This window comes from Gymnodraco acuticeps, unplaced genomic scaffold (assembly GCF_902827175.1).
Source record: "Gymnodraco acuticeps unplaced genomic scaffold, fGymAcu1.1, whole genome shotgun sequence".
In the NCBI taxonomy this organism is placed as follows: Eukaryota; Metazoa; Chordata; class Actinopteri; order Perciformes; family Bathydraconidae; genus Gymnodraco; species Gymnodraco acuticeps.
In genome coordinates, this window is record NW_022990966.1 from 4,173,432 (window position 1) to 4,198,967 (window position 25,536).

The following is a 25,536-nucleotide window of genomic DNA, read 5'->3' on the forward strand; positions in this document are numbered from 1 at the left end:
AGAAAAACATTATTTTTGAATTACTTCAAGACAGGAGGACATGTGTGAAATTTCCGTAAACCACACCTGTCAAAGTATTATTTTTGCATTGTATCGTATGTCGAAAGTCCTAACAATGATTTCAAAAACTGTGATTCATTCTTGATGAAAAATGAGCAGCAATTTTCCAAGTAGGGTTGAGCAACATTAAAGATGTGGTGTTTATGAGGGGTGTCAAAAGAAGCTCCCCCTAAAAAAAAGAAGCAGTTTGAAGTCAGAGTTCAGAGACCTACCTTCTTCTCCTGTAATTTTAGAGTGTTTTACAACATGGAGCTATGCTTGGTGACGGGGCTTATGAGCACGCTCTCAGCTCTCTGATTCATTCTCTCTGTGTCTCTAATCTCCATTTTGCAGACGTTAATGAGTGTGCGGGGAAGCCTTGCCTCAATGCTAACTCTTGCAAAAACTTGATTGGTGGATATCACTGTACCTGCTTTCCTGGATGGGTTGGCAAGAACTGTGAAATCAGTCAGTATCTATCCAGAAAATTATACCTCTTCAGCCTCTTTCCTCCTACCTGTAGCGCATTAGCAGGAGGCTAGTCTTCTTGGCTGGCTAGCTTCTGTAGCACTAGCTTCTTCTCACTTCTCATTCTCTCTGAAAAACAATCATGTTTCTGGATTTGTTTTGTAGTATATAGTTATAGTTTTAGAGGCATATCATGTTATACTAGAGAACACTATATATTTAACCAAAATAACTTTCTTATTTAGTCAGCATTGAACATAGTTCAATTGAACATGTTCCATAATGCATTGACAGAATGCTAATCGCCTTTTGCTAACAATGCTAGCAAAATGATCTAGTCTTACCCTTTTTATGCTAATTAGTAAAAAGCTAATTTGGCTCATAATGTGGACAAAAACAAATGTTTTATTACTGCTTATATGATATATAGCTCTTCAACGGCTACCAAAAACATAGCCTAATTCGTAGTTGAATGCTGATCTAGTATAGTAATGGCATTTTGATATAAAGCTTATGGTTAAAACCCACAGACTGTATTATTGTTGAACGCTAGCAAAACGTAGCTTTTTCTTGTTAAATTAGAATTTTAAGTTCTCATCAACCACAGAGACATGTTTTAATGCATCCCCATGGGGAAGTGCTAGTGCATTACAATGGGGTTAGTAAATGAGCTCTCTATTAATTCTCCTTTCTTTTGCTCTAAGGTGGCTGTTTATACCTGCCACACCCTGGCTTTACTCTTCCAAGCTATAAGACTTAACTGTTTGCTTTTTCCTGATTGATCTTTAAGAGAAAATCTTGAGGGGGTAGTTTTAACTTCTGCAGTGCATGTATGTTCTCGCTGCAACTCTTTACCTGCATCTGATATTTCCTCAGGCATGGATCACCTCACTTTGGTTGTATCTTCCACTACTTCTTCTGTAGCAGCTGCATGTTTCAGCACCTATTGCACTTCCATTTGTCCAACTGAAACCTGACGTTTTCTCTGTTTGTTTTCCTCTCAGATGTGAACAGCTGCCATGGTCAGTGTCAGAATGGAGGGACCTGCAAGGTGAGATTCACAAATGTCAAATGTGGAGTTTTTTATAGCGTTCAAAAACACTGTGGTCTTTGTTGAACTATGCTATATATAGTTTGTTACGTAACATAACGCAGTAATGGAGTAAGAACAAGATTATCGGTTGATCATCAAATAACCTGAACATAGAAGAATATCCTCAAGGGTAAAATGGTTTTGAAAGATTGTGCCATATGACTTGCAATGCCTTAAAGGGATTTTCCTTTTTTAATATAGGTTTATAAGATGAGGGAATTGACGAGATGATTTTAAAGAATTGCAACAACAAAAAAAGTAGTTAATTGATGTTTTGATTTAAAATGCCATATTATCACACTGGCATCGTTATGATTGACAAATTGAGTCATTGAGGTGAGTGGGCTTATTTTCAACTCTGTAATGCCATTTGTCAAATTCTAGCAACTGGGCAGAAATGTATTAATTGAATTGTTTTGGCCGTGATAGCTCCCAATATCCCCATATTTCTAAACTGGAAGAATGTTTGTGGATTTACATTTGCTGTTGCTTCAACCAAACAAGAACGTATTTCTTGAATGATATCTAATTTTTGAATCTGTGTACTTTTAATTATCTGCACCTGAGTGACATTTGTCAGCAGTGTTTGTTAACTTCTCATGTTATTTTTGTTTTTTAGAAGGTGGCCCGAGGCTACCAGTGTGTTTGCCAGACGGGGTTTGAGGGTCGGCACTGTGAGGTTCAGAGGAGCCGCTGTACCAGCAGTCCCTGTAGGAACGGAGGGCGCTGCCAGGCCCTGATCGACGGCTTCATGTGTGAATGCCCGCAGGGCTTCGCTGGTGCAACCTGTGAGGTGAGGACTAGATGCAGCTAGTGAAAAAACAGTTTTGTGCTTACAGCTATTTTTCCCTTGTTTGTGACAACACCTCTACCTTCCTGTTTTCCCTCGGTAGGTGCAGAATGACCCCTGCAGCCCGAACCCCTGTCACAATAAGGCTCAGTGCCACAGTCTGGTGGGAGATTTCTACTGCAGCTGCCCCGACGATTACGAGGGCAAAACCTGCTCAGAGCGTAAGGACCACTGCAAGACCAACCACTGTCAAGGTAATACACCTGGAAAAGCCTTTATCCATCATTTCTAAATATATTTGTGTTAATAAAGCACAAACTATTTGCCCTGCTGATCTTTTATATCACTTCTTTCATACCAAGTGATTGACAGTTGCACAGTTGCTGTGGCAACAAATGACACCCAAAAGCGGGTGTGGCATATCTCCTCCAATGTGTGCGGTCCCCACGGACGCTGCATCAGCCTGCCTGCCGGGAACTTCAGCTGCTCCTGTGAGCCGGGCTTCACAGGCACCTACTGCCACGAGAGTGAGTCATTAATAGCCACACACACACACACACACACACACACACACACACACACACACACACACACACACACACACACACACACTATATTTATCATCAGTTTCCATCACAGGGCACCACATGATTATTACGGTGTATCCTACTCAGGTTTCAGTAATTATAACTCTTAGTTTACTTTATACAGATAAACAATAAACACAAGGCAAATCAAGAGGAAAACATATGCAGGAAAAGGCTGGAAAAAGGTTTTGCATCTGATTCCATTGCAGTTTTCGGTTGGTACCATTACATAATGCTTTGTATGTTTATACACAACAAACTCATCTATTTTCTCTTATTCTCAAAAAAGCTGTTAGTAGTGGGTGTTATTTTATTTATATATTTTTGAGACTTATGCTGAGTCTTATTTATCATTTGAACAAAATAACAGTTTTTCAGACAGCATGATTAAAAACTGAGCGCTGTCAACCTTAAATGACAGAAAATGCAGGACAAAACCCAACAAAATGCAAAAATTCGATTGATGCTTTTCAAAAATACAACAACTTAGCCAAATAATTGTTTTCATAATTTCACATGTGTAAATATCTGTCCTTTCTCTGCTTGCAGACATTAACGACTGTGCGTCCTCACCCTGTAAGAACAGAGGCACTTGCATCGATGGGATCAACTCCTTCCAGTGTGTTTGCCCAAACGGCTGGGAGGGTAATCTATGTGATGTTGGTAAGTGTGTGTACAGTATGAGTGTGTGTCTGTTAGTGTGAGAACTGGGTTTGTTGGGGTTAGCAACAGTACAGGCATGTGAACGTTGGAAAAGAGCCTTGTTAAGTCATGCTGCCTGTGAGTCAAATACTCTGGGGAAAATGCCTCACTAGCCTCTAGCAGCAGAGGAACAATCAGCAGTCTGGGAAAAATATGGATGACGATTCAACCTAGTGTTTTTTGGCATGAAAGGAATCAGAAAAGTGTGGTAACTAAACCAGCGGAATGATTCTAAATACAGTGGAAATGGAGTTGTGCCAGTTTGCAGATGACACCATCACGTACATTCATTTTTAGAGATGGTCTATATGAGACCTATTTGTTTGTCAAAACTAGCCAAACTAATATAACTGTCAAGTTTTGAACAGGTTTATCTCATGCTTCAAGACATGAAGGCTCCGTGTAATCCCGACACAATCATTATACGATCAATGACTAAAATAATCCCATTGCTCGACTTTGTTCCAGATGTGAATGAGTGCAACAGGAACCCCTGTCAGAACGGAGGCCAATGTGTGGATCTGCTCAACGACTTCTACTGCAACTGTGTGGACAACTGGAAGGGAAAGACCTGCCACTCCCGTAAGTCTTTTAAAATCAACAAGTACTGCTACTTCGCTAACATGTTTTCTTTTATATTTCTTTGTAAATGCTGTTATAAAAAAATGAAGAAAAATGTGTATGAAGTTTAAACAGGCATTTTAGCCGAATGGTGTGTTATGAAATAAAATGGCTGCTGTTTAGGAAAAAGGCAATTTAACTATCACAGCAAAAAGGAAATGAAAGCCTGTGACACTGTTATGATGCATCTTTGTCCTCAGTACCATCTTCTCCAACATGTCAGGTCTCATAGTGTTTTATGACCTCAGTTTCTCCTTTCTGATGCATGATGCCGTCACCTGCTGCTGTGTGGGCTTGTTCTCTCCTCCCTGCCTCTGATCTCTACTTTGAAGCTGAAGTAATCACTAATCATCACCCTGGCACCGATTTCAAAAGTGTGACATTTATACCCATTGTTTTCTTTAGGTGAGAGCCAGTGCGACTCCACCACCTGCAGTAATGGAGGGACGTGTTACGACCACGGAGACTCTTTCCTGTGTAGCTGTCCCTCAGGCTGGGGTGGCAGCACCTGCAATACAGGTAGGCATTCAGTGTTCTTATCTCACTCTCATTATTATGTTATGGCTTTGCTAATGGTAGTGTAATAATAATATATGGTCCCGCAGAGTTACGATCTGTGAGACTACGTGAACACAGGCCAAAAGAGCAGCGCTCCCATTGTGAGGTGGTCAGAATGAAAAACAAATTCATAGGATTTCAATGTTTTTGTTTTTTAGCCAAGAACAGCACATGTGACTCCCGTCCATGTGAGAACGGAGGGACATGTGTCGGAGGAGGAGGAGACGCCTTCACCTGCATCTGCAAGGACGGCTGGGAGGGAGCCACCTGTGCACAGAGTATGTCCCTTTTTAAAGAGGCCCTTTATGGCAGAATGAGAAAATAAAGAGCACAAAAGAAAATATGAAACATGAAAAAGTCCAAATTCGAGTCCATGGATGAATATTTCTATCCTTGAGAGCGTCAACCGACAAGTTCATCCGCATATCATTTTGTGCCAAATTAGATCATTCTCAACTTTCCAATAAATTGTAGTTTCCCCGTCATTATTATTTATTGGATGCTGACACGAACATGCTTGTTTAACTTCTCAATGTAGCAGAAATACCTGAGAATATTCCTCTATGCGCTACCGCTTCTGTTTTTACAACCTCACATGCACCTTCAACTTGTAATTAAAACAGATTTATTGTCTGATTTAGAGGAAATGATCCAAGCCGGTTTTGGCTTGGATTGAAATGTTAAAGTAACTGATTGTCATGCGGTCTCTCTTCTTTCTTTTGCAGATGTCAACGACTGCAATCCGCATCTATGGTAAGACTATTTTTTTTTCATTGTTTTACTTGATTTTTAGAGCAGAAATTCAATATTTTCACCTAGTATTGGTTGCAGATTATCATGAAATGTAGACGTCTGAAAGACATTCATTGAAGGCTTTTAGCTGGAGTTTTCTTGCATGGTTAAAAAAAAAAGAATTTGCCCTGTAACAACCTTTTAATGATCAATCAATCAATCAATGTTTATTTATATAGCCCAATATCACAAATGTTACATTGTCTCAGTGGACTTCACAGTTTGTACAGAATATCAGTGTGACAATACGACACCCTCTGTCCTTGGACACTCACATCATACAAGGAAAGACTTCCAGAGAAAACCCACAGTTTAAAGGGAACATGGGAGAAACCTCAGGGAGAGCAACAGAGGAGGGATCCCTCTCCCAGGACGGACAGACGTGCAATAGATGCCGTGTGTAAATCATGATGTCAAACTACTTTTGAATCATCGGCAATGCATTGCTTATTACCTGTTTTGGTATTGATTACGATTTAGTTTCCACTGTTATCTAAATGTCAGTTAAACTTGACCTCAGTTGATCCTGGGAATGGATTCATCTGAAGCCTGGACTGCAGCCCCCAGGCGTAGTGACTATTTATCAATGCTGCGTGCGGCAGCTTTATCCTCACCTCAACTCCTGTCTAATGTAAATGAATGTAGGAACATCACCTGGCTTGGGTCTGGCTAAACTCCAACATTAAGAGATTTACTGTCTTGTTTTGGAAAAATAATAGAGAGCATGTGAGTAAGTACATATTTTCCCATCAACTCATACACAAAACCTACTAACATTCTGATTATACGCTCCCAATTTTCCCTTCGACGATTAAAATGCGAAAAAAAGTCTCAAATCTTTGCTTTCCAAATTTGGGCAATGTCAATTTAAAATGACACTTCTTTTCATATTCTTGAGGGTTTTGGTAACGCATCAACTTGAATTTTAAGAGCTTGTCATTTGTATTTGTATTCGCGAGATAAAAATCACCAAGTGGAGAACTGCTGACTGCTTCTCTGGATCAGAGAGGCTAGCCAGGACAAAAGCCACCCTTTTCCTCCCCCATTTCTCTCCTCCTCACCCCCCTCTCCAATGACTGACAGGTGGATTAGTGGAGGTTTTGGTTCTTAAAGGAGGGGGTAGAGTGAGTGTGAAGAGGAGCCCCTCTCACTATTCACCGGCTTCGACCTGGGGGTAGCTGTGAGGAGTGGAGGTGTTTGGGGGGGGGTCTCAGTATGTGGTCAGCAGGGATTTACATATGAAGTCTGGACATTGATCAGGGATCAGCTTCAGGCTGCTGACACTCAGAGTCTCTGCAGGAGAAAAGTCTGGTAGATGTTGTAGCTCAGGGGGAAGAACGTGAGACTAACTCCACCTGTTTCTGACCTCAGAGGCTTAATATGGCTTTACAGCCGCTTGTAGTGGTGTGGATGTTAATGTAGTACATTCTGGGTCAGTGTGGAGATGTTCACCAAAGAAAATAAATATCCAGTTTATTCACTTTCCTACGGAAGAGGATTAGGGCCTCACGTTAAAAAAATTTGAGAACCAAAAGTTAGTATTTTGAGATTTAACTGAAAAAGAGATCAACATTTATTCTTTTTCCTACAAACTGGTTATTTTTGTATACGTTTGTTTTTAAGGATTTAAAGCTGAAGTTATCATAGGGAAATGGGCCAAGAGCTGGCACAAATGATAAGTAACCTATTTTATTAGATCATAGTTATAAAGCCAAGGGATATTATTTTGGTGAATTCTTAACATTGGTCTTCATATGAAACTTTTGACACATTTGCGATTCCTTGTGAACTCCTTTTAAGGGATTATTAGAAATGAGGCAACGTAAACTTTTGACTTTATATCACTCAGCTCAGAGACATAGTTACATTTAAGTGTTCAAAACGTGTCCGCAGGACTTTTGGTAAAAAATAAAATCTACTAAATGTCAAATATCAGTCAGCAGTGAGCTATCTTTTTATTTGAAGTGAATTCCAGGCAGACGTCAACACCACATTCAGTGTTTCCCTAGAAAGGACGTCAGCTGATGGACTTGATTCAAAGTTTAACATAAAGCATGGAGCATGAGAAGGCTTTCCCCCTCAGGGAAGACATTAGAAGCAACGTAGAAGGAGTGTTACTGTTTGAGCTCACTGTGAACCTCAGGTTTTGCAGCAGCGGTGAACTCATGTGTCTTTTGTTTCTTTCTGCAGCTACAACGGCGGCCTCTGCGTGGACGGTGTGAACTGGTTTCGCTGCGAGTGCGCCCCGGGATTCGCCGGACCGGACTGCCGCATCAGTGAGTCCCTGGGAACCGGAGGGGGCGTGTGCAGGGGTCAGGTGGGCGGGGGGTCAGAGGTGAAAGGCCGCGGCGGGGGAGTGTGAGCCGATTGTTTCAGGGCGGCAGATTAGGAAGCCTTTTAGGAAGACGGTCTTAACCTCTCCCCTCTGCGCTGAGCCCGGGTCAGAGCTGAGGTCCGTCAGACGGGTCAGTGCGCTCTCCCGCGGCCTTCTGGGAGAAATCTCTTCAGAAAGGCCTTTTCAGAGCCAGAGTGTCATCCAATTGATGCGTTTCAAACCAAACTGCAATAAACCCATTGTGCGAAGAAAGATCCTCTGAGTTCCATCACTCATTGAAGATATTTGAATATCACATTGAAATCTCTCAAAGCTCAGATTTTTCTCGGCTAAAGAGAAATACTTGAAGGAGATCAATGCATTAAGACCTGTGTGAATTGTAAAAGATAGGATATATAGGGACTAAGAACTCTTCCCCATCTTTTTCGCTCTGTTTATGGATCATTACTCTGTATTCTGGACCTAACATCAATAGTAAATCAAGGGATTCAACTGGACACTTTGCTTCTAGTGTATTGACGTTAAGGTCTCATTATCCTCTTTGTACTGAATTTTTAAATGTATGTTTTTTTTCTACAGACATCGATGAGTGTCAGTCGTCTCCTTGTGCCGAAGGTTCAACCTGCATGGATGAAATCAACGGATACCGCTGTGTCTGTCCTCCAGGATACGCTGGACCTCGCTGTCAGAAGTGTGAGTACCATGAGTCTCTATCACCCATTTATACTGTTTGGTAGATTTCCTGGAGTACCTTGGGTACATAAAGAAGAGGATTGACAACCGAGTCTCTTCCTTTTGTTCTGAAACTCTCCTCTGTTCTCTCCAGTCATCGGACTCGGGAAGTCGTGTCGTCATGCCGGTCTGCAGTTTCCCCACGGCAGCCGCTGGGATGAGGAGTGTAACGCTTGCCAGTGTGTCAACGGAAACGTGCACTGCTCCAAGGTAAGGCTCACAGCAAAGACTGTTTATTACCAAAGTGATAATGTTGTAATAAACCTTTTGAATGTGGTTATAAAAACTAGCAATACACCCATAGATTGAGAGCAAACCATCCAGGGACTTTCCGCTATTCGCCAATCCTATCAAAAGATGATTTATCTACATGGAGCACAAGTATGATGCTCAGTCAGGCAAACAATTAAGCAATGTCATTGGAGATCGATGATCGGCGTTAATGTATAGTTACATTCAAAGCAATAGGGGATCGATGTCCTGTCAGGCTGATGAGTGGCAGGAAGCAGGCTCTCACTTGGATTTCCTTGGCTTTTCAGTGCTTTACATTTCAATGCAGCATCTACATTCACCACTTTAACTTTGAAGCAAACAGCAGCTATCTTTGACAATTGACGATAGCCTCATAAGCATCATAAGTGCTTCCCACAGACGTACAGAATCGACTTATAAAAGATGTTTAAACCCAGTGAAAGCAGTGTCTGACTGACCGTGCTCCCCCAGGTGCGATGTGGCCGTCGGCCCTGCCTCCTCCCGAAGGCTCCTCCTCCTCCTCCTGCGGACTCAACCCCCCCGCCCTGCCCCGGCAGTCACGAGTGTGTGGAGCATCAGTTCCTCACCTGCTTCTCGCCGCCCTGCCACCAGTGGGGTGTGTGTTCTACACCCGACCCCCCGACACCCCTACACACAGAGTGCGAGCCCAACAGCGGTTACCTTGACAACAGCTGCGCTCGCATCACCCTCATCTTCAAGAAGGACAAAGTGCCGCAGGTAAGGAGCTGTCTATTTGTTGGATACAGAAGTAAAGTTATAATTGTAATATCTTGTAAGATCGGTTTTGGACTACGGGTCAGACTTAACAAGTGAATCGTGAGGAGGATTAGTCCATGCAATTTTTACATTTTATACCCCACAAAATGTATCAAATTAATTAAGTATGCTCGGTCATCAATAATGGCAAAATGCATTTATTAGCATTTACAAGTCATTCACACACTGTGCTCAGGGGGACTAACATTTATACTCATTCACACACTGGTGGCCATGAAGCAGTTTGGGGTTAAGTACAGTACAGGACAGTATGCTGGGAATCGAACCACTGACCTTCTGATTGGAATACGACCTCTCAAAGCCACAGCTGCCATATAACATTAAAGACATAGCGCTTTGTGCATGGAAATACTTTGGCGAGTTCTCAATGAGAGAAAAGTCTGAAGAGACAGTTGCAAAACCACCAACGCGCCTACAATCCAATCAAGTCATTTTTCATCCATGTTGATGTGTCATGTCATAACAACACATTTGAAATCATTCTCCTCCCACCCTGCATTGTTAACATTTGATAATTGCTGGATTGGTAGAAAATGTGTTGAGATATGTTCTTGTTTGAATCTGCAACCACAAACACACACGTGTCATTCCTCACTGTATTCAGATGAGAGCCTATTTTTGACTCCGTTGACAGATTGTCTCATTTTATAAATCCACACCTCATCAAACCCTACCACGCAGCATGTGTGAAGATATTGATGTTTGGAGGCTGAGAAAACAAATCATTAAGGGAAGAAAAGTCTGTGAAGCTGCAGATTTGTATCAGATTTGGATCCTGGATCTCCTTTGTTGTTGAAGAATACAAAAAGGTGCCAATTTGTGGAGGGAATAGACTTTAAATGCAGCAAGAGAGAAAGTCCATACACTTCCAGTTAAAGTGGCAGATGTGCTCTTCCATGAATGGATCCTCTCTCTTGTTAGTCAACATGGTGTTTTTGTTGTTTACTACTCTATCACGAAACGTTCAATGGCGTCCCTGCAGGTCTGAATGAAGTTTTATGAATGGAAATGAATCGGTTCCTCTGAAGAGATACTGATCTGAGATCTGAGCCACAGTCTCCCCGGGGAGGATATTATAAACGTCTGCATCTGAAACAGACTTAGGAGGAATTAGAAGCTGATTGTTCCTCGCCAGCAGCGCAGATACTAATCTGTTTTATCTCTGTGTGTGTGTGTGTGTGTGTGTGTGTGTGTGTGGTGTGTGTGTGGTGTGTGGTGTGTGTGTGTGTGTGTGTGTGTGTGGTGTGTGGTGTGTGTGTGTGTGTGTGTGTGTGTGTGTGTGTGTGTGTGTGTGTGTGGGTGTGTGTGTGTGTGTGTGTGTGTGTGTGTGTGTTGTGTGTGTGTGTGTGTGTGTGTGTGTGTGTGTGTGTGTGTGTGTGTGTGTGTGTGTGTGTGTTGTGTGTGTGTGTGTGTGTGTGTGTGTGTGTGTGTGTGTGTGTGTGTGTGTGTGTCGTGTGTGTGGTGTGTGTGTGTGTGTGTGTGTGTGTGTGTGTGTGTGTGTGTGTGTGTGTGTGTGTGTGTGTGTGTGTGTGTGTGTGTGTGTGTGTGTCAGGGCACCACTGTAGAGAACATCTGCTCGGAGCTGAGGTACCTCCCGGTCACTCAGACGCTGGCGGAGAAGCGGGCGCTGCTCATCCTCTGTGACCTGTCTTACTCCAACAGCGACGCCGTGGAGGTCGCAATGGTGAATATTACACACACACACACACACACACACACATTGACATAGGGTATTGATCCAAAAAAAGGTTTTTCTTTGGTGGTACTCTTTTATTTTAGAAGGTTTCTGGATTGCATGCATGGTCCATGATCTTTCTGGGTTTCATGTACATTTAATAAGTGATATAAAGTCTACGATTTGCAACCTTGAAAAAAAGAAACACTATTACTAATTGTAACGATATTACTTAAAGATGAACTTAATATAGTTTTGCCTAGCTTTACATAAAACAGAATCTTTATTTGTTCTTGTTTGTCCTCCACATTCCACTCTTGCATCAAGACGGATGCTAATTACAATGTGCCTTGGAAATAGCATTAGCTGCTAGCTTAAGGCAACACGTTGAGCCCTCCTCGCTTTAACATCTTTACCCTCATCTACGTCTTATAAGAGCATCGTTTCTGGTGTCTTACAACGTTGGGCTTATTTTCATAGTTCCCATTTTCAAACAGATTTAGAAGCTGCCTGTCACTTTCCCTCTTTTCTTCTCCCACCTCCAATCACACTTTATTTGTCACTGCAAATTGCTTCCAGAGGATTCCAGTAAAAACCAAAGCTTTTCTACTTCCGAATCTGTCTTCTTTGTTAAAGAAACAAGAAAGGAAGAACAGGAAGAGGGAGAGGCGTTTGAAGCTTTCTAAACACATCTGGATGAGATTTAGCAATTCTGTTGGGATACCTTGCTGATCTTCGTCTCTCTCTTCTTCTGTTTTCTGTTTCTCCTTACCTTTTTCTCTGGTGCTGTCTTTTCCACTCCAATTTCTTTCTCCTCTTTTCTCTGTCTTCCCTTATTCTTCCTCGCTCGGCCACCCATACTCGGGGGGGGGGGGGGGGAATCAGTCACCTCGGGGCTCTAAGCTTTTAATGGATGGGATTAGCTCTTGCTCCTCTGATGTTTGCTGGCCTGTTTTGAGTGACAGATACAGGAAAAGGAGTGGCCAACCTGACATCCACCCAAACCCCACAACAAGGCTTTCATATAATAAGAAAAAAACTCACTCCCACTCGCTGCCGACTCGTGTTGCAGCAAAATGTCAGCCCTCATTTCAAAGTGTGGAGGAAATCTTTATAATCCAGCTCCGCAGATTGTGGCCATTTTTGGTCGATGTATTCTCTTCTAAAGGCTCTCTGTGTGTTTGTAAATGCCTGAGATGCTCTGTTGCAAAGCCTTGAGTGCTTCAATATGTCTCAGTGTATGTGTGGGGGGGGAATGAGGAGCTTTTTCATTATTCAGGTTGTCACAATGTTCTTTAACAAGGCTTGATACAGATGTATCAGCTTTTAAGTCTTCAAAGTTCACTGAAGATTTTAAATGAAAGTTAATCAAATGAAAGTCTGGTTCATCAAATAACAAACAAACTTGAATCATGAAGTGTCTTAGAAACAGTAGGTTAAATCCCTGTGAGTAGTATCATTATATTTAAGTATGTAACTCAATCCCATATACAATGCCCTGCTGCATCAAATACACACTTGAGCAACATATGTGGATTAATCCGCCGCTGAAAATAGTCCCAAACAAATAAATAAAATGTTCAGTAAAAAAGTAGTAGCCAGCTAATTTTTGCTTTTGTTTATGCTAATATGATACAGTATACAAATAATACAAAAATATCTATGTAAGTATCAAAGTATCCAATGCAAACCTTTAGTTAATGATCATTTTGATCCTCAGTGCTACTCACACAGTCGGCAGTATAGTAGGATACTCAGCATGATGTGGCCTGTCAATCACTCAGGGGGCGGGCCTAGAGGTGTGTGAATGAGCTGCGGATTTTCTCAGGAGAAGAAAAGAGGAGTGTTTGTCCCTGGCCGAGCGGGGAGCACAGCTGGCCTGTTCTCTATTGTTTGTCCTAATTGAACTGCACAGCATACAGCTAATCCCCCTCTGCCCCCCACCTCCTGCCTGCTCTCACCCTCAGCACCTTATTAGGCAATTAACTCCACCCTCTGTGGTCTCAGCGGGGGGGGGGGTCCGCAGCCTGCCAGATGTTAGGATGGGAATCTCTTTTATTCTGACGGATGAATGTGTGTTTCTCCTTCTCTCTCTCTCTTGTTGTTCTCCATAACCTCAAGCAACACTGACCATTTGGCAAATAGGCGTTCTTTTTCTTTCCCTTCTGTCAGCTGATCAATCTGTGCCGTCAGTTTCTTCACTGAACCTAGTCCCAATCGCCATTTTTTTTATTATTGCTAAATGTTCTTTTTAAGTAACCACACAGTTTTAGGGCAACATGTGGCACACTGTAACAAACTATCAGATGCTCCAAACTAACTGAAAACAAGCAGTGTATCTGAGCGAAAGAATTGTTTGTTGCATGTTAATGGGTCCTACAAAACCACCAAATTAACATTGCCTACATATTCTCCCAGAAATGTGAAAACAGCTTTTTTTTACCATGTGGAATGCAGTGCAACACAAATTGGTTCCTGACCTCCATCTCGTTATCTTTCTGTCTCTGCAGTCCTTTGAGCAGGACGGCCGGTCCAGTGACGCTGATCGTGGACAGATCCAGAAGGCAGCCAGCTCCATCATCAGCGCCCTCTCCAAACGCCACAACAGCACCGTCATGATGGCAGTGGTTGAGGTCAAGGTGGAGATGCCGGTGGAGCCTCCGCCTGTTGGTGAGTCACACATCCCTGATTTATATATGAAGATTATTTAAATAAAAAATGTTAACGTATAATGCTAATTTCCAGGTTCATATTTGCATTTTGTGCCTCTACTGCACATGTGTCAAACTCAAGGCCCGGGGGCCAAATCAGGCCCTTGGTGGATTTAATTTCGGCCCGCAGGATAATTTCTAATCACCATTAGATCTGGCCCTCCGGTATATTGCACGCACACCTTCACTCCATCCTGAGGGTCTCCTCAGCTCAGACCCCAAACATTGATGAACTTGCACCCAAGATGAGATGCCAAGTATCTGGCTTAGTGTGCATCACAGAGCAGCACACTGAGTTTCAATGGATGTTTCCTTCTGCACTTTGTTTTATTGCGACAACAGGGCATGTTTGGTGTTTTCTTTGAGGGAAATAGTTTTGTTGAAGCTGTTGTTGGCCTGTGGAAAAATGTAATCATAAGAAATGACTCGGGAAAAGCTGCAGATAGAGCCATAAGAAATGAATGCAACTGATTATTTAATGTTGTTTTTATAGGCAATAATTTAAGCTTTGTTAGTCCCAGGTTTAATATGTGCAATAAGTTCATTTCAATACGTTTTGCAATAAACATTGAACCAGTCCCTCGACTAGTACCCATTTTCTTATTTTGGCCCACTGTGTGTTTGAGTTTGACACCCCTGCTCTACAGTGACGTGTTTACATCCTTTAATGTTCAAACAGCTCTTTATTTATTCTCACACTGCCTGTGCTGCAGCACCTCTTTTCACCCTCTGTCTGAAACCAGAGCCTAGTCTGTTCTGATTGGTTAGCTAGACGGCTCTGTTGTGATTGGTCAACCGCTTAGAGATGTCCCGCCTCTTTGCCTATCACGTACAATGTGTTGGAGCTCTAGCTAATAAAAGCCAAGTGTTACATACTGATGTCACTATGTCCCAGAAGTAAACAGATAAGTCGAATGGAGGCGTCTCAGAAACTCCCTCTGTAGGGAACACAGGGATTTTAGCCTTTGCAGACCATTAACATGCACAAAAACCTATAGAACACACGAGAGGAAAGGGAAACCCCCAAATCACAATAGTGCCTCTTTAATACTTTGCAGAGAGGGTGGAGGGTTCTTGGTGTAAATGCAATTTGTTTGCATGTGTTCAAGCCTGTTGAAGACAAACAGGGTCAAGTACTCTTTATTTCCTACAGAGAAATATTCTTCTAACGTGTCCTTTGACTTCGTCCTGCAGGTTATCTGGGTCCCGGTGCTGTGCGTGGTCTTCAGCCTCCTCTGGATCTTCTGCATCGTTGTTTGCGTTTGGTGGACGCGCAAGAGGAAGAAAGAGCGCGAGAGAGCGTCCCGATCCGAGGACGCGACGGTCAACAACCGGCTGGAGCCGCCGCGGAGCAGCGCCCCCAAGGACAACCGCGACAAAGACATTCAGTACGAATGCAAGAAACTGATGGGCCCGTGCGACGGGGCCGAGGGCGAGGAGGAAGGGGAGCAGGAGGGGGAGCAGGAGGAAGACGAGGAGCTGGGCATGGGGGAGAAGTGTCCGGCTCTAAAATGCCCCACAGCGGGGGCGCAGGACAAGGGGCTGATGGGTAAGGGAGGGGTCGTCTGCACGTCTCGCAGCGCTCCGGTCAAGGCGCCGCACCGGACAGTGTACAGCCCCAAAGACAACCGCTGTAAAAACCTGAACGCAGCACAGCTCAGCGAGGACATTAAAGACCACTATGTATGAACACCAGGAAACACTGCAATGTCTTCAGAGACTTTTAAACTCTTAAAAGCACCAAAAGTGAAGATTACAGATGTTTAATTTTCTATTTTTGTTTGTCACACCTTATTTAACTCCTTTGTCTGCCGCACGGAGGCTTATTTTACCAAAAAACAAACCAAAAAAATACAGAAAAACCATCAAAAAAAGACTCACAGCTTCTTCTGGATTGTGTCACCACTGTGTTGGAATCAAGGAGAATTTTATTTTCACAGCTCCTGATTTTGTTTGTTTGTTGAAAAACTGTTTTCCACTCATCAGAAGTGACGCTTCCCTTTTTCTTTGGTTTAAACCTCTGAGATTTAACAGACCATCGGCTGGCAGCTGTTAACATTGTTTTAATGTTTGGTGCTTTCGGCTCCTGTCTGCCTTAGCCCACACCTGCGGGCCTTTTCTACACTGTCTTCATATCATTGTCTTTTTATAAAACAAAACTAAGAAAAAAAAGATTTTATATACTTTTAAGTCCTTGAAAGTTGGCACAGAGAATCCACTGTATCATACCTGGCATGAGCATTTCTTTGTTTACATTCATAAACATCTTTTCCATTTCCTGTTAAGACTTCTTACGTATATCCTTTTTAATAATGATGTCATTGGCTTCTGCCGGTCTCCATGATTTGCTTTGGTAGAAAAGTGCCTTCAGCCCTATTTGTTTTCTTCTTTTCTCCCCTCCTATAGATGTTATGCAGAATTTAAATACATATAAAGGGAAAGATGTCCTAGTTACAACTCTCTAACGCAGTCAAAGTTATTTCTTTGCGATGTACATATGTAAATATGAAGAAATGGCTGTGTATATTTGAATTCAGTAACTTAAGTGATGCTTTGTATCATAGTTATTCTAACTTTTTTTTTTTTCCGTGGTTGTTTTTTTAATGATGTCATTCCGTTTCTGAGTGTCTGTTGACTCTACGAAAGGTTTTATACAGATTTTCGGACCGTGTCCAGGGTCCCGTTGAATCAAGAGCATCAGTCTGAAAAGAAAACAGATCATGATTGTTTGTCTCTGTGTTATGGTTATTTGTTACAGCTGTTGAGAACACAAATACAGAGTTTGTTAAGCGTGTCACTATCAATGTGAGAGGTTGTCAGGATCTGAGTGGGGTTCACTAAAGAGCTGATAAAGCTCGGTGTCAGTCAACTTTTGGAAACTCCTTTCAATTCATTAGAAACTTGTTTTAACCCCTTAAATCAGAATTCCCCTTAAACTGCAGGATCCACTTTTCTATTTCTTCATCATCCTTACAACTACAAATGTCTTATGGGCCACCCTTCATGCAATAATCCACCTCTTTAAACCATTTCATTCTTATTAAACCGTCAGAAAGTAATATAAATGTCACTAATTTCAACGTTTTTTCAAATGGTCAAAAAATGATGCTTTAGCTGCTACCACTGAGATTTCTTTGGAAAATACTGTTGATCTTTTCCACATTTCAAGCTATGTTCACATTCTATGACTGTGTGTAAATAATTATTAACACACTGTTAGCATCTGGTTCAAAGCAACAGCCAGACCCAGCTGCAGCCAACAGGCCACATTTCACGTTCTCTTTTAACTATTTTTATTTTAAAATGAAGAACGCTAACGGCCTTTCCAAAAGGGTAGAATATCAATCATTTCTTTGGCTTTGAAATTATGCTTAATTGCAGAAATTGAACTGGTTTGTTTCTGCACTTTTTTGTCCAAATCTACGATGTAAAGAGACTAGCTTTGTCCAAAATGACTCCCTCCTTTAATTATTTGACACCAACTGTTCCATAGTGATATATTGAACACATTTCAAACACGTTTTTTGATTTTGTGTGAAGCGGTTCTTTTTTTCAAGAGACACATTTAACACCCATTTAAAGCTTAGAGCGCTGCTTCAAGTCGCATATTTCATTTCATGTTTCCATTTTAGGACTCCAAATGGCACGAGAACACTAAAGTAGCCCTGTGCAGGAGATTCAGGTCTTAAACCGGCGCTGATGCATCTGATTTCTGTTTTCAATCCACTCTTACGGGTCACAGGGTCCACACAACGTAAAAGCACTGCTGCCAGTCTCTCTCTTCTTAAGCCTGCTCGTACTTCAGTTATAAATTCACTATTTTACAGTCTGTTGACAGTGGAGATGCCACGCAGGGCAGCGGGGTGTTTAGTGAGTATGAAAACCCTTGTTGTGCCGCGCCCCCCCCCCCCCTACTTAAGTGCCCTATTGCACGACACTGAACCCCCATCACTGACAAATCAGAAGGTGTGAGGTTTTGAATGGACTCGCAGTGGATGAGTGTGAATCCTTAATGTTACTCCCTGTTAAGCCCCGCCTCTCCTTCTGTTTGTATTATGGTTTAATGAAGGGAACAAGTTGTGTTGTTGTTGATGTTGACTGTTGTGCTTGTCGTCCTATGTTTGTAAAGAATCTGTTTCTGCACTAAGAACACACAGGAGAAGAGAAACTTAAAAATTAAAATAAGTCAAATGTTGTCACTATATTATGTTTTATGATTTTGTTACAAATCTGATGCAAATCACGTAAAACCCAAATTCATTTTCTGTTGGTAAAACTTCTGAATGGGCAGAACATTGTAATTATTTTGTACAAAATTTGGTAAAAGTCTTGGTTTGTTAGTGGAATTTTTTTTTGTTTGTTCTTAGAACAACCCTATTATTTATTAAAGTATTTTATACCAAGTTCATTTAGCTTTGTCTCGTTTTTTGTGTTAACTTATTTGAGAACAATGTTTCTTTAGCAACTGACCATTCACAAAGCCCGCCCCCTTAGTTACTGTTGCTATTCCGACCAAGATTTCTCTAGAACTTTGTATGCCATTGCCGATGGCAATGATAACTGTGGCAGATTTATCTTTATAAATGTGTGACCACCTTTTTCCTACAAAGATGGTCACATTTAAGCTAGTTTTCTAGTACGCTATAGCCAGTTAGCCCGCTAGATGATTACCATTAAGTCCACAATGTGTTGGAAAACTCCAGCTGACTTGAAAGAAAATCAAAACCCAGGAAAAATGTAATTGTTACATATACATGATATAACTCAGCATGCATTTAGAAAATAAAAAAGGAAAACATTGTAATTTAGATGAACAAGTACTAAGATTAGTTTATGTTCATTTGTAGTGTCACAACAGATTACTTTTACATTAGAGAAGGTTTTTAGGATTATCTAATAAGGCTGGCAACGTCCTGTCAGATTTAATAAAGAGCAGAGAAGATAACTTTGAAGTGTTTGATTTAAGAAATGTTTGTTCACAAAAATCACTCGTTATATCAGAGGCTTTGGATTTGAAATGAGATATCCAGCTTTTGTAAAAAATTTAAAAAGTCTCATTAGTATTTGATCATAATGTATTTTTTGTATTTTAAGATGGAGATGTATCTGTTTGAAAATGTAGTCTTAACACTCTTTACACTCTCTAAAAGCCCCTCCACCACCTCTCTGCCTCCCGCCTCGCTTAGTGGCAGTCCAATGAGGTGAGTCCTTGGCGGGCCTCCATCTGCCCCTCTAATGACACTGTGGGAAATGATTAACATTAGCCCGCTCTGCATGGAGGCCTTCCAGCAGCTGTGTCGGACATCCATAATGCTTGGCGGGACGTTATGTGCCGTGCTGTGTGTTCATTAACCCGGCAGTTGTTTTGGGAAGAATTGGAAACGTGTCTGGAATCCTGGACGGATCGCCGCTCGGGTCACATGCACTAACAAAACACACGACTGCTGACCTACTTGGAGAGAAGTACAATGAAGGAGAAGGATGGTATAGTAGAAGGAGGACGGGCCAATGGTGGCATGATGGTTGCTTGTCATACTACAATGCAGCGTGTAAACTGAAACCAGATTCCTCCAGGAGCTGCTTATAGTGAAGGCTGCTGGTTGTCCATGCTGCATGTTGGGCTTCATCATGATTCATGTCGTAGTGTCAGAGTTAGGGCTCGAGATTAACTTGTTTCCTCAGTGTCCCACAACTGTCCCGAATTCTACTTTGTATTGTCCCGGATATAACCAGCAGTGTCCCAAATTTAAATTTGTATCGTCGCCCCCCCAATTATGCAGAATACATATAATTTGATACTTTTTTGTCACTTAATCATCACACCATAGACTCTGGTCCACCATGTAAGTTTAAAATACTTATTCTTTTAAACATATGAATATTAGTCTGATCTGTTGCCTCTCCTAGAGTAGAAGGGAAGAGAGTTGTTTTAAGACATGTTTTTCTATTGTTTCTCAATATCCAGACTAATTTATCATTGTCATGTCAACATTGAAGAATTCTGATTTGTATTTTTCAATTCAATATGGTATGGCTGTATGGTCTCTGTGTTTTATGATCGGAACCCTCTATCTGGCAATACAAGTGGTATGAATGATAATAAAAAAACAGAAGTTCCATAATACAGTTTAATAAATGTATCTGTTTTCAGTTCTAATTACAAGTCATCCTCACAAGTCAGTAGTACTATAGGAATATAAATTGATCTTCTATTTTCATTCATGAATGTCAATCATCTTGCTCTCACTCATTCACCCCCTTACCTCTCAAACTACCTACACTAGTTATAGATATGTTTAGTTTTACTGTCGGGCTTAATGGATCCGCGAGCTACATGATACTGGCATAATAGATTGCCCGATCGGGCAACCAGCAGGTGAGGCTTCATTGCCCGAGCTAAATACTAGATGGCCCCGGGCAATCGGGCAGTCGTTAATGTCGAGCCCTGTGATTGACAAACTAAATTACCTTGCGACCCCCTTTCTAATCGTCACCCAATCTGACTGACGTTCTTGACCCAAAAAAACTAAAACACTAAAAAAAGATGAAAAGCTAAATGATTAGCTAAATGCCTTACGTTTTTGCAGCTAAAGATTCTAGCCAGGTCACTGACTGGCTGACAAAGAAAATACAAAAATGATCGGCTACACCTCTTATTCTGATCAACTGTATTTCACATCATTTTCACAAACTTCAAAAGAACATGACACCGCATTTTAGGACGTTTGTATGCATTGTAAGGGACACTTCAGTTGCTAGCGTTAGTTAGCGCTAACTAACATTGACACTTAAGACAACTAACTTACCACAGTGGAAGACGATGCATCATGACCAGGACTTGGGATGTTTTTGTTTCGGGAGTCGACAGAATTGGGGCTTGCATCAGGGGGCTGTTTATTCAACCACCTCAGCATTTTTTTCTACTTTTTTTAACTGTCGTGACCGTTGCATTGGCGCGAGTCTAGCAGCTAGGGGTGGGCGGATCGATCCCAAAATATCGATACTTTCCGATATTACGTTACGTTTCAAAATATCGATACTAGAGCCAATAGGATCGATACTGTTATACTTTTGTTCTCGTCTCCTCTACTCGTCAATTTCTTCAAAAAAACTATGTGCAGACGAACACAAGTATATGCTCTTTTCTTCTCTCTCCACTTCTCCTCGAGGCTCCCTGCCTGAACGCCGATTATCAAGCTGACTGACAGCAGCCAGCAGGGCAGGGCAGCAGCAGCCAGCGACTCGCGAGTGCAACACACACACGCGCATGATGGCTGAGAGAAAGAGCAGCGTTGTGTGGAGCAATTTCACAACTGGCAATTAAAACTTAGCGAACTGTGATGTGTGCAAGAAGACAGTTCGCTACTTTGGCCACTTTGTATTGTTATTTTTCATGTTTGCACTTTAAATTTGCAAAAGTAAAACGTGTATTTGTCTATAAAAACTGTCCTGTCTTTATTCATGAAAATGAATTCAGATTTAGTCTATTTATGATGATTTCAGCTCAAAAATCATGTCATGCAGCTCTCCCCTATATGAAAGTACATAAGACGCTTTTCATTAAAAAAAAGTATCGGTATCGATATCGGTATCGGCGATACTGGCCCTGAAATACTTGGTATCGGATCGAATCCAGATTTTGTGGTATCGCCCACCCCTACTAGCAGCAGTCAGCAGCAGAGTGGATGACGTAGAATGCATTCTATGATTTGACAGCCCAATGACTTTGCAAATAACACCCATTTTGAAGTTTACTTTTCATTTTTTTTTCACTGTCCCGAAATAGTCCCAGACAAAATAGATTTGTGTCCCAGTAGGAATTTTTATGGTCCCCGGGACATCGGGACATCGTTAATTGCGAGCCCTGGTCAGAGTGTGGGGGGCTTTGGATCTGAGCGTTACAATGAAACAGTCCTGGATAAAGTAGAAGCTGCAAAACATTGTCTGAAAAGTTTATTTTTTGTCATTAAAATAGAAGTTCCGGTAGAAGCTATTCTGAACCTTAGAAGGAAATTCAAAATATCTTCATCAGCAGATCAAGTGAAACCAATTGTCAAAGAATTTCCGTTCTTTCCATTTCCATTTATTCTGAACACTTGAAGAACTCCATGTTGTATTGGGGCATCTTCAATTTAATGAAATCTCGGAAAACTATTAAAATTACTTTCCGTCAACAAAAACATACTAGTTTGCTACCCTGGCTCCAAAATGGTGGGAAATGCTCCCCATTGACATCAGGAGCGCAGAAAGTCTACACATATTCTGACAGAAACTGATAACTCACCTGTCGGTGAGTTATCAGTTTCGGTCTTTTGGTGCCTCAAATTGTGTTGTGTTTACCAGTCCATCAGAATGACCAACATAGGCCTATGTTGTATTTATCTTCGTTTATTTAAACCCATGTGGTCGACTACCTTTGATTCTTAAAGGTCCCAATGTCATGGCCATTTCTACTGATCATAATTCCATTGTTGAGATCTAGAATCTCTAGAATATATTTATATTGTGCAATTTTCCAAACTCACGTTTCTCATACAGCATCTCTGTATAGCAGGGGTTCCCAACCCCCGGTCCGCGGACCGGTACCGGGCCGCGGAAGTGTTACTGCCGGGCCGCGAAATAGCTGTGAGTTTATCGTAATATTTGCAGAATTATAAATATATACAAATATTTTATCATAATATTTTTTCAAAAAGCGTTTAATTTTTGCACCTATACCAGTCATATTATTTCATCCAGTAGCCTGGTTAAACTTTCACTAGAAAACTGTTAAAAATGGCTTTTATGATGTTCCGAGGGATTCGGCGGATCCTGTATAGCCTAGGGTCTCAGCCTCTCGTGCGCACGAGAAAGTTACCGGTGCGCCAAGTAGGAAGAGGAGCGCACAGGAGACAACTGTTTAATTGCAGACTGTTATGTTTATGTGCATGGGAAATGGCAGTGCATACATTATTTGAGATATATTTCAAACTCGGACTTCATTTTAAGGACATGTCGGCCAGGGGTGTAGAGCTATCTGTTTAAGCACCGGATTGGCAAAACAGGAGAGTAAACCAGTCTGCCTTGATCTATGAATTCATGTCCGGGACTCTCACTGTATCTGCTGCCCGCAGCTGTTTTATAGAAGGAAAACCTCATTCACTTCATGAAATGGCTGCAGCATCAGGAGGCAGCGGGACGTGTAACTCCGCCTCTGAGAAGTAAAGCACCAGCGGGTAAAGATGTGCCTTTTTACGCACCGCCTTCGCTGTGTTTACCTTCATCAGAACAGCTTGTGACTGCAGGCTGCTACGTGTTAACCACACACTGTGTGGCGCCAGGGGGTAGCTTGGAGTTGCTATAGCAACTCCAACAATTGGCCTAGCAACGGCTTAGCAACCCCATTGTTTTGTTATGAAAATGTATCTATATTTATACACATTCTCGCGAGATCTATCAGGGCTCGTTGTTCGCTCCCATCGCTTGTTGGAGCTCCTGCCCCCCCTCACTGTGCTCTGATTGGTCAGCTTGCCCACTGTTCTGGGGCCTCATTTATAACGCTGTGCATAGGATTCACGTGGGAAGGTTGCTTACGTAGTAGAAATCCAAAAAATAGGTACAGAAATGTTCCGACATTTTCCGATTCACCAAACATTGCGTACCGGTGAGGAAAGTGCGTACAGCACTTCCTACGCCGTTTTCCCTTTATAAATCACAATCGACTCGAAATGCGGTGCAGCTTTTGCGGGCTTCACGAAACGCCCATTCATTTATTCATTTTGACTGACTTTATGAAGAAGATAGCAGGAAATGACGACAGAACAGCTAAAAAAGACACACCATGCAAGATTTTGGTTATTTTGGGGAGGTTGAGATAAATCATATTGTTTGGTGGATGCAGTTTGAACCAGAGTAGCAGCATGGAGGTCGGATCGTCACCAAAATAAATAAATAAGTGGTCCGAAAAAGGTTAATGACAAAAAAAATACACATAGCCTTCCTCAGGCAGTAGGCTTGTTTGAGACAAGCGAGACCTGCTCAGTTGCGATCAACGTCTTGCTAGTGCGTTGCATGATGGTTAGTCATTTTGTCCGACTTGCTCTGGAGGCTCGCCTACATGAGACGTTGAAATTTCGCGGGACAAAGACGCCCGCAGCCTTGAGAGCGAGGCGTGGCGAGGCGTGGCGAGGCGTGGCGAGGCGTGGCGAGGCGGCGCAGTTCCTCTCCACGGGCTGCGGAAGCGAAATGTTTGATGGGAAACGACCCAAGCCCCCAGGAAGTGCGCCGGACTCAGATGAAAATATTCGTGCTGGCCAAACGGCGGTACTACACTTCCGTTTGGTTGCCAGGCCCGGAAACACTTTTTCCCATTGACTTACATTGGGAAAGAGTGGTCTGTAAATCGTTGGATAATTTTTTTTAAACTAAATAAACTACCCAGTATGAACACTTGTATAGCCCTTATTAAAAACATTCGTTCCTCAAGTTGTAATAATGTGCTAATAACGTTATTCTGAGAGTTATTTCCCTCTGCATTATGAACGCGCATCTAACCCACGGGACCGCGCCGCCCGGCACGTTCATGTTACGTGTCCCGACCAATCAGAGCACACTGTGCTCACAGGGAGGGTGGGGGCTGGAGCTATTGGAGCTACAACGAGCCGTTAAAGGCAGAGAGTGAAATTCAGTGAATAGGCTACAATACACGTAGTTTACAGAGATGCTGTTTGAGAAACCAATGTGAGTTGCGTTTAACTTTACCCATGGATGCACAATACGAACGGACCCATATCGTCTTACTGCCATCCCACGGAGCTGTAATAATGGATATATTGCACATGTTTGCTGTAATTCATTATCATACTACATGGGCTGTATGATAAAATCTTGTACCGTAAATGTTGTATTAAATAAAGTTAATATTACTTATTATTATAAGTATATATATATATATATATACAGTGCAATCATTCTTTCATGCTAAATGAAGCTCTGTTGGATATCACTAGATCCTGTTACAGCGTAATATAAGTACATAACGATTGATGAGACAAATGTAACATTTGTGATATTGGGCTATATAAATAAACATTGATTGATTGATTGATTGATGTGTACATTAGCATAATTACTAGCTAGCCGCTAGCTGCCGCCTCGTTAATATCAAATCCATCATAATAACAAATCATTACCATGCTGTCATGAACGTGCGGTGCTGTTACGTGTACGCAAATTGACGTGCTTGATGTGAACGAGCATTTTGGTTAAAGTTGCGCATGCGCTATGAGCGCACATACGGGTACTTCTCAGGCATGCCGGGTAATATGTGACGTTTCGCTCTCTAAAAAGTTGGGCCATTTTATCATCATGGCTAATGAGCAACTCTCATAGGAATGAATGAGGC

At 41.9% G+C, this 25,536-nt stretch overlaps 1 protein-coding gene across 4 annotated transcripts in view; it reads left to right on the forward strand.

Moving 5' to 3' along the window:
• Nucleotides 1-18,561, forward strand: part of LOC117558884 (protein jagged-2-like) — a 54,913-nt gene extending 36,352 nt beyond the window's left edge. The window contains exons 10-26 of one of the 4 annotated variants that reach the window (XM_034235360.1): nucleotides 394-507; nucleotides 1,512-1,558; nucleotides 2,220-2,393; nucleotides 2,494-2,644; nucleotides 2,753-2,917; nucleotides 3,527-3,640; nucleotides 4,148-4,261; nucleotides 4,706-4,819; nucleotides 5,017-5,136; nucleotides 5,584-5,611; nucleotides 7,841-7,926; nucleotides 8,565-8,678; nucleotides 8,812-8,927; nucleotides 9,441-9,707; nucleotides 11,320-11,451; nucleotides 13,953-14,108; nucleotides 15,348-18,561. In XM_034235360.1, the coding sequence (XP_034091251.1) occupies nucleotides 394-507; nucleotides 1,512-1,558; nucleotides 2,220-2,393; nucleotides 2,494-2,644; nucleotides 2,753-2,917; nucleotides 3,527-3,640; nucleotides 4,148-4,261; nucleotides 4,706-4,819; nucleotides 5,017-5,136; nucleotides 5,584-5,611; nucleotides 7,841-7,926; nucleotides 8,565-8,678; nucleotides 8,812-8,927; nucleotides 9,441-9,707; nucleotides 11,320-11,451; nucleotides 13,953-14,108; nucleotides 15,348-15,842 (2,507 nt within the window). In that variant the 3' untranslated portion in view covers nucleotides 15,843-18,561. Of the gene's footprint in view, nucleotides 1-393; nucleotides 508-1,511; nucleotides 1,559-2,219; nucleotides 2,394-2,493; nucleotides 2,645-2,752; nucleotides 2,918-3,526; nucleotides 3,641-4,147; nucleotides 4,262-4,705; nucleotides 4,820-5,016; nucleotides 5,137-5,583; nucleotides 5,612-7,840; nucleotides 7,927-8,564; nucleotides 8,679-8,811; nucleotides 8,928-9,440; nucleotides 9,708-11,319; nucleotides 11,452-13,952; nucleotides 14,113-15,347 lie in introns of all 4 variants that reach the window. The other 3 variants (XM_034235358.1, XM_034235359.1, XM_034235361.1) reach the window with 3 other exon arrangements.
• The last annotated feature ends 6,975 nt before the right edge of the window (nucleotides 18,562-25,536 follow it).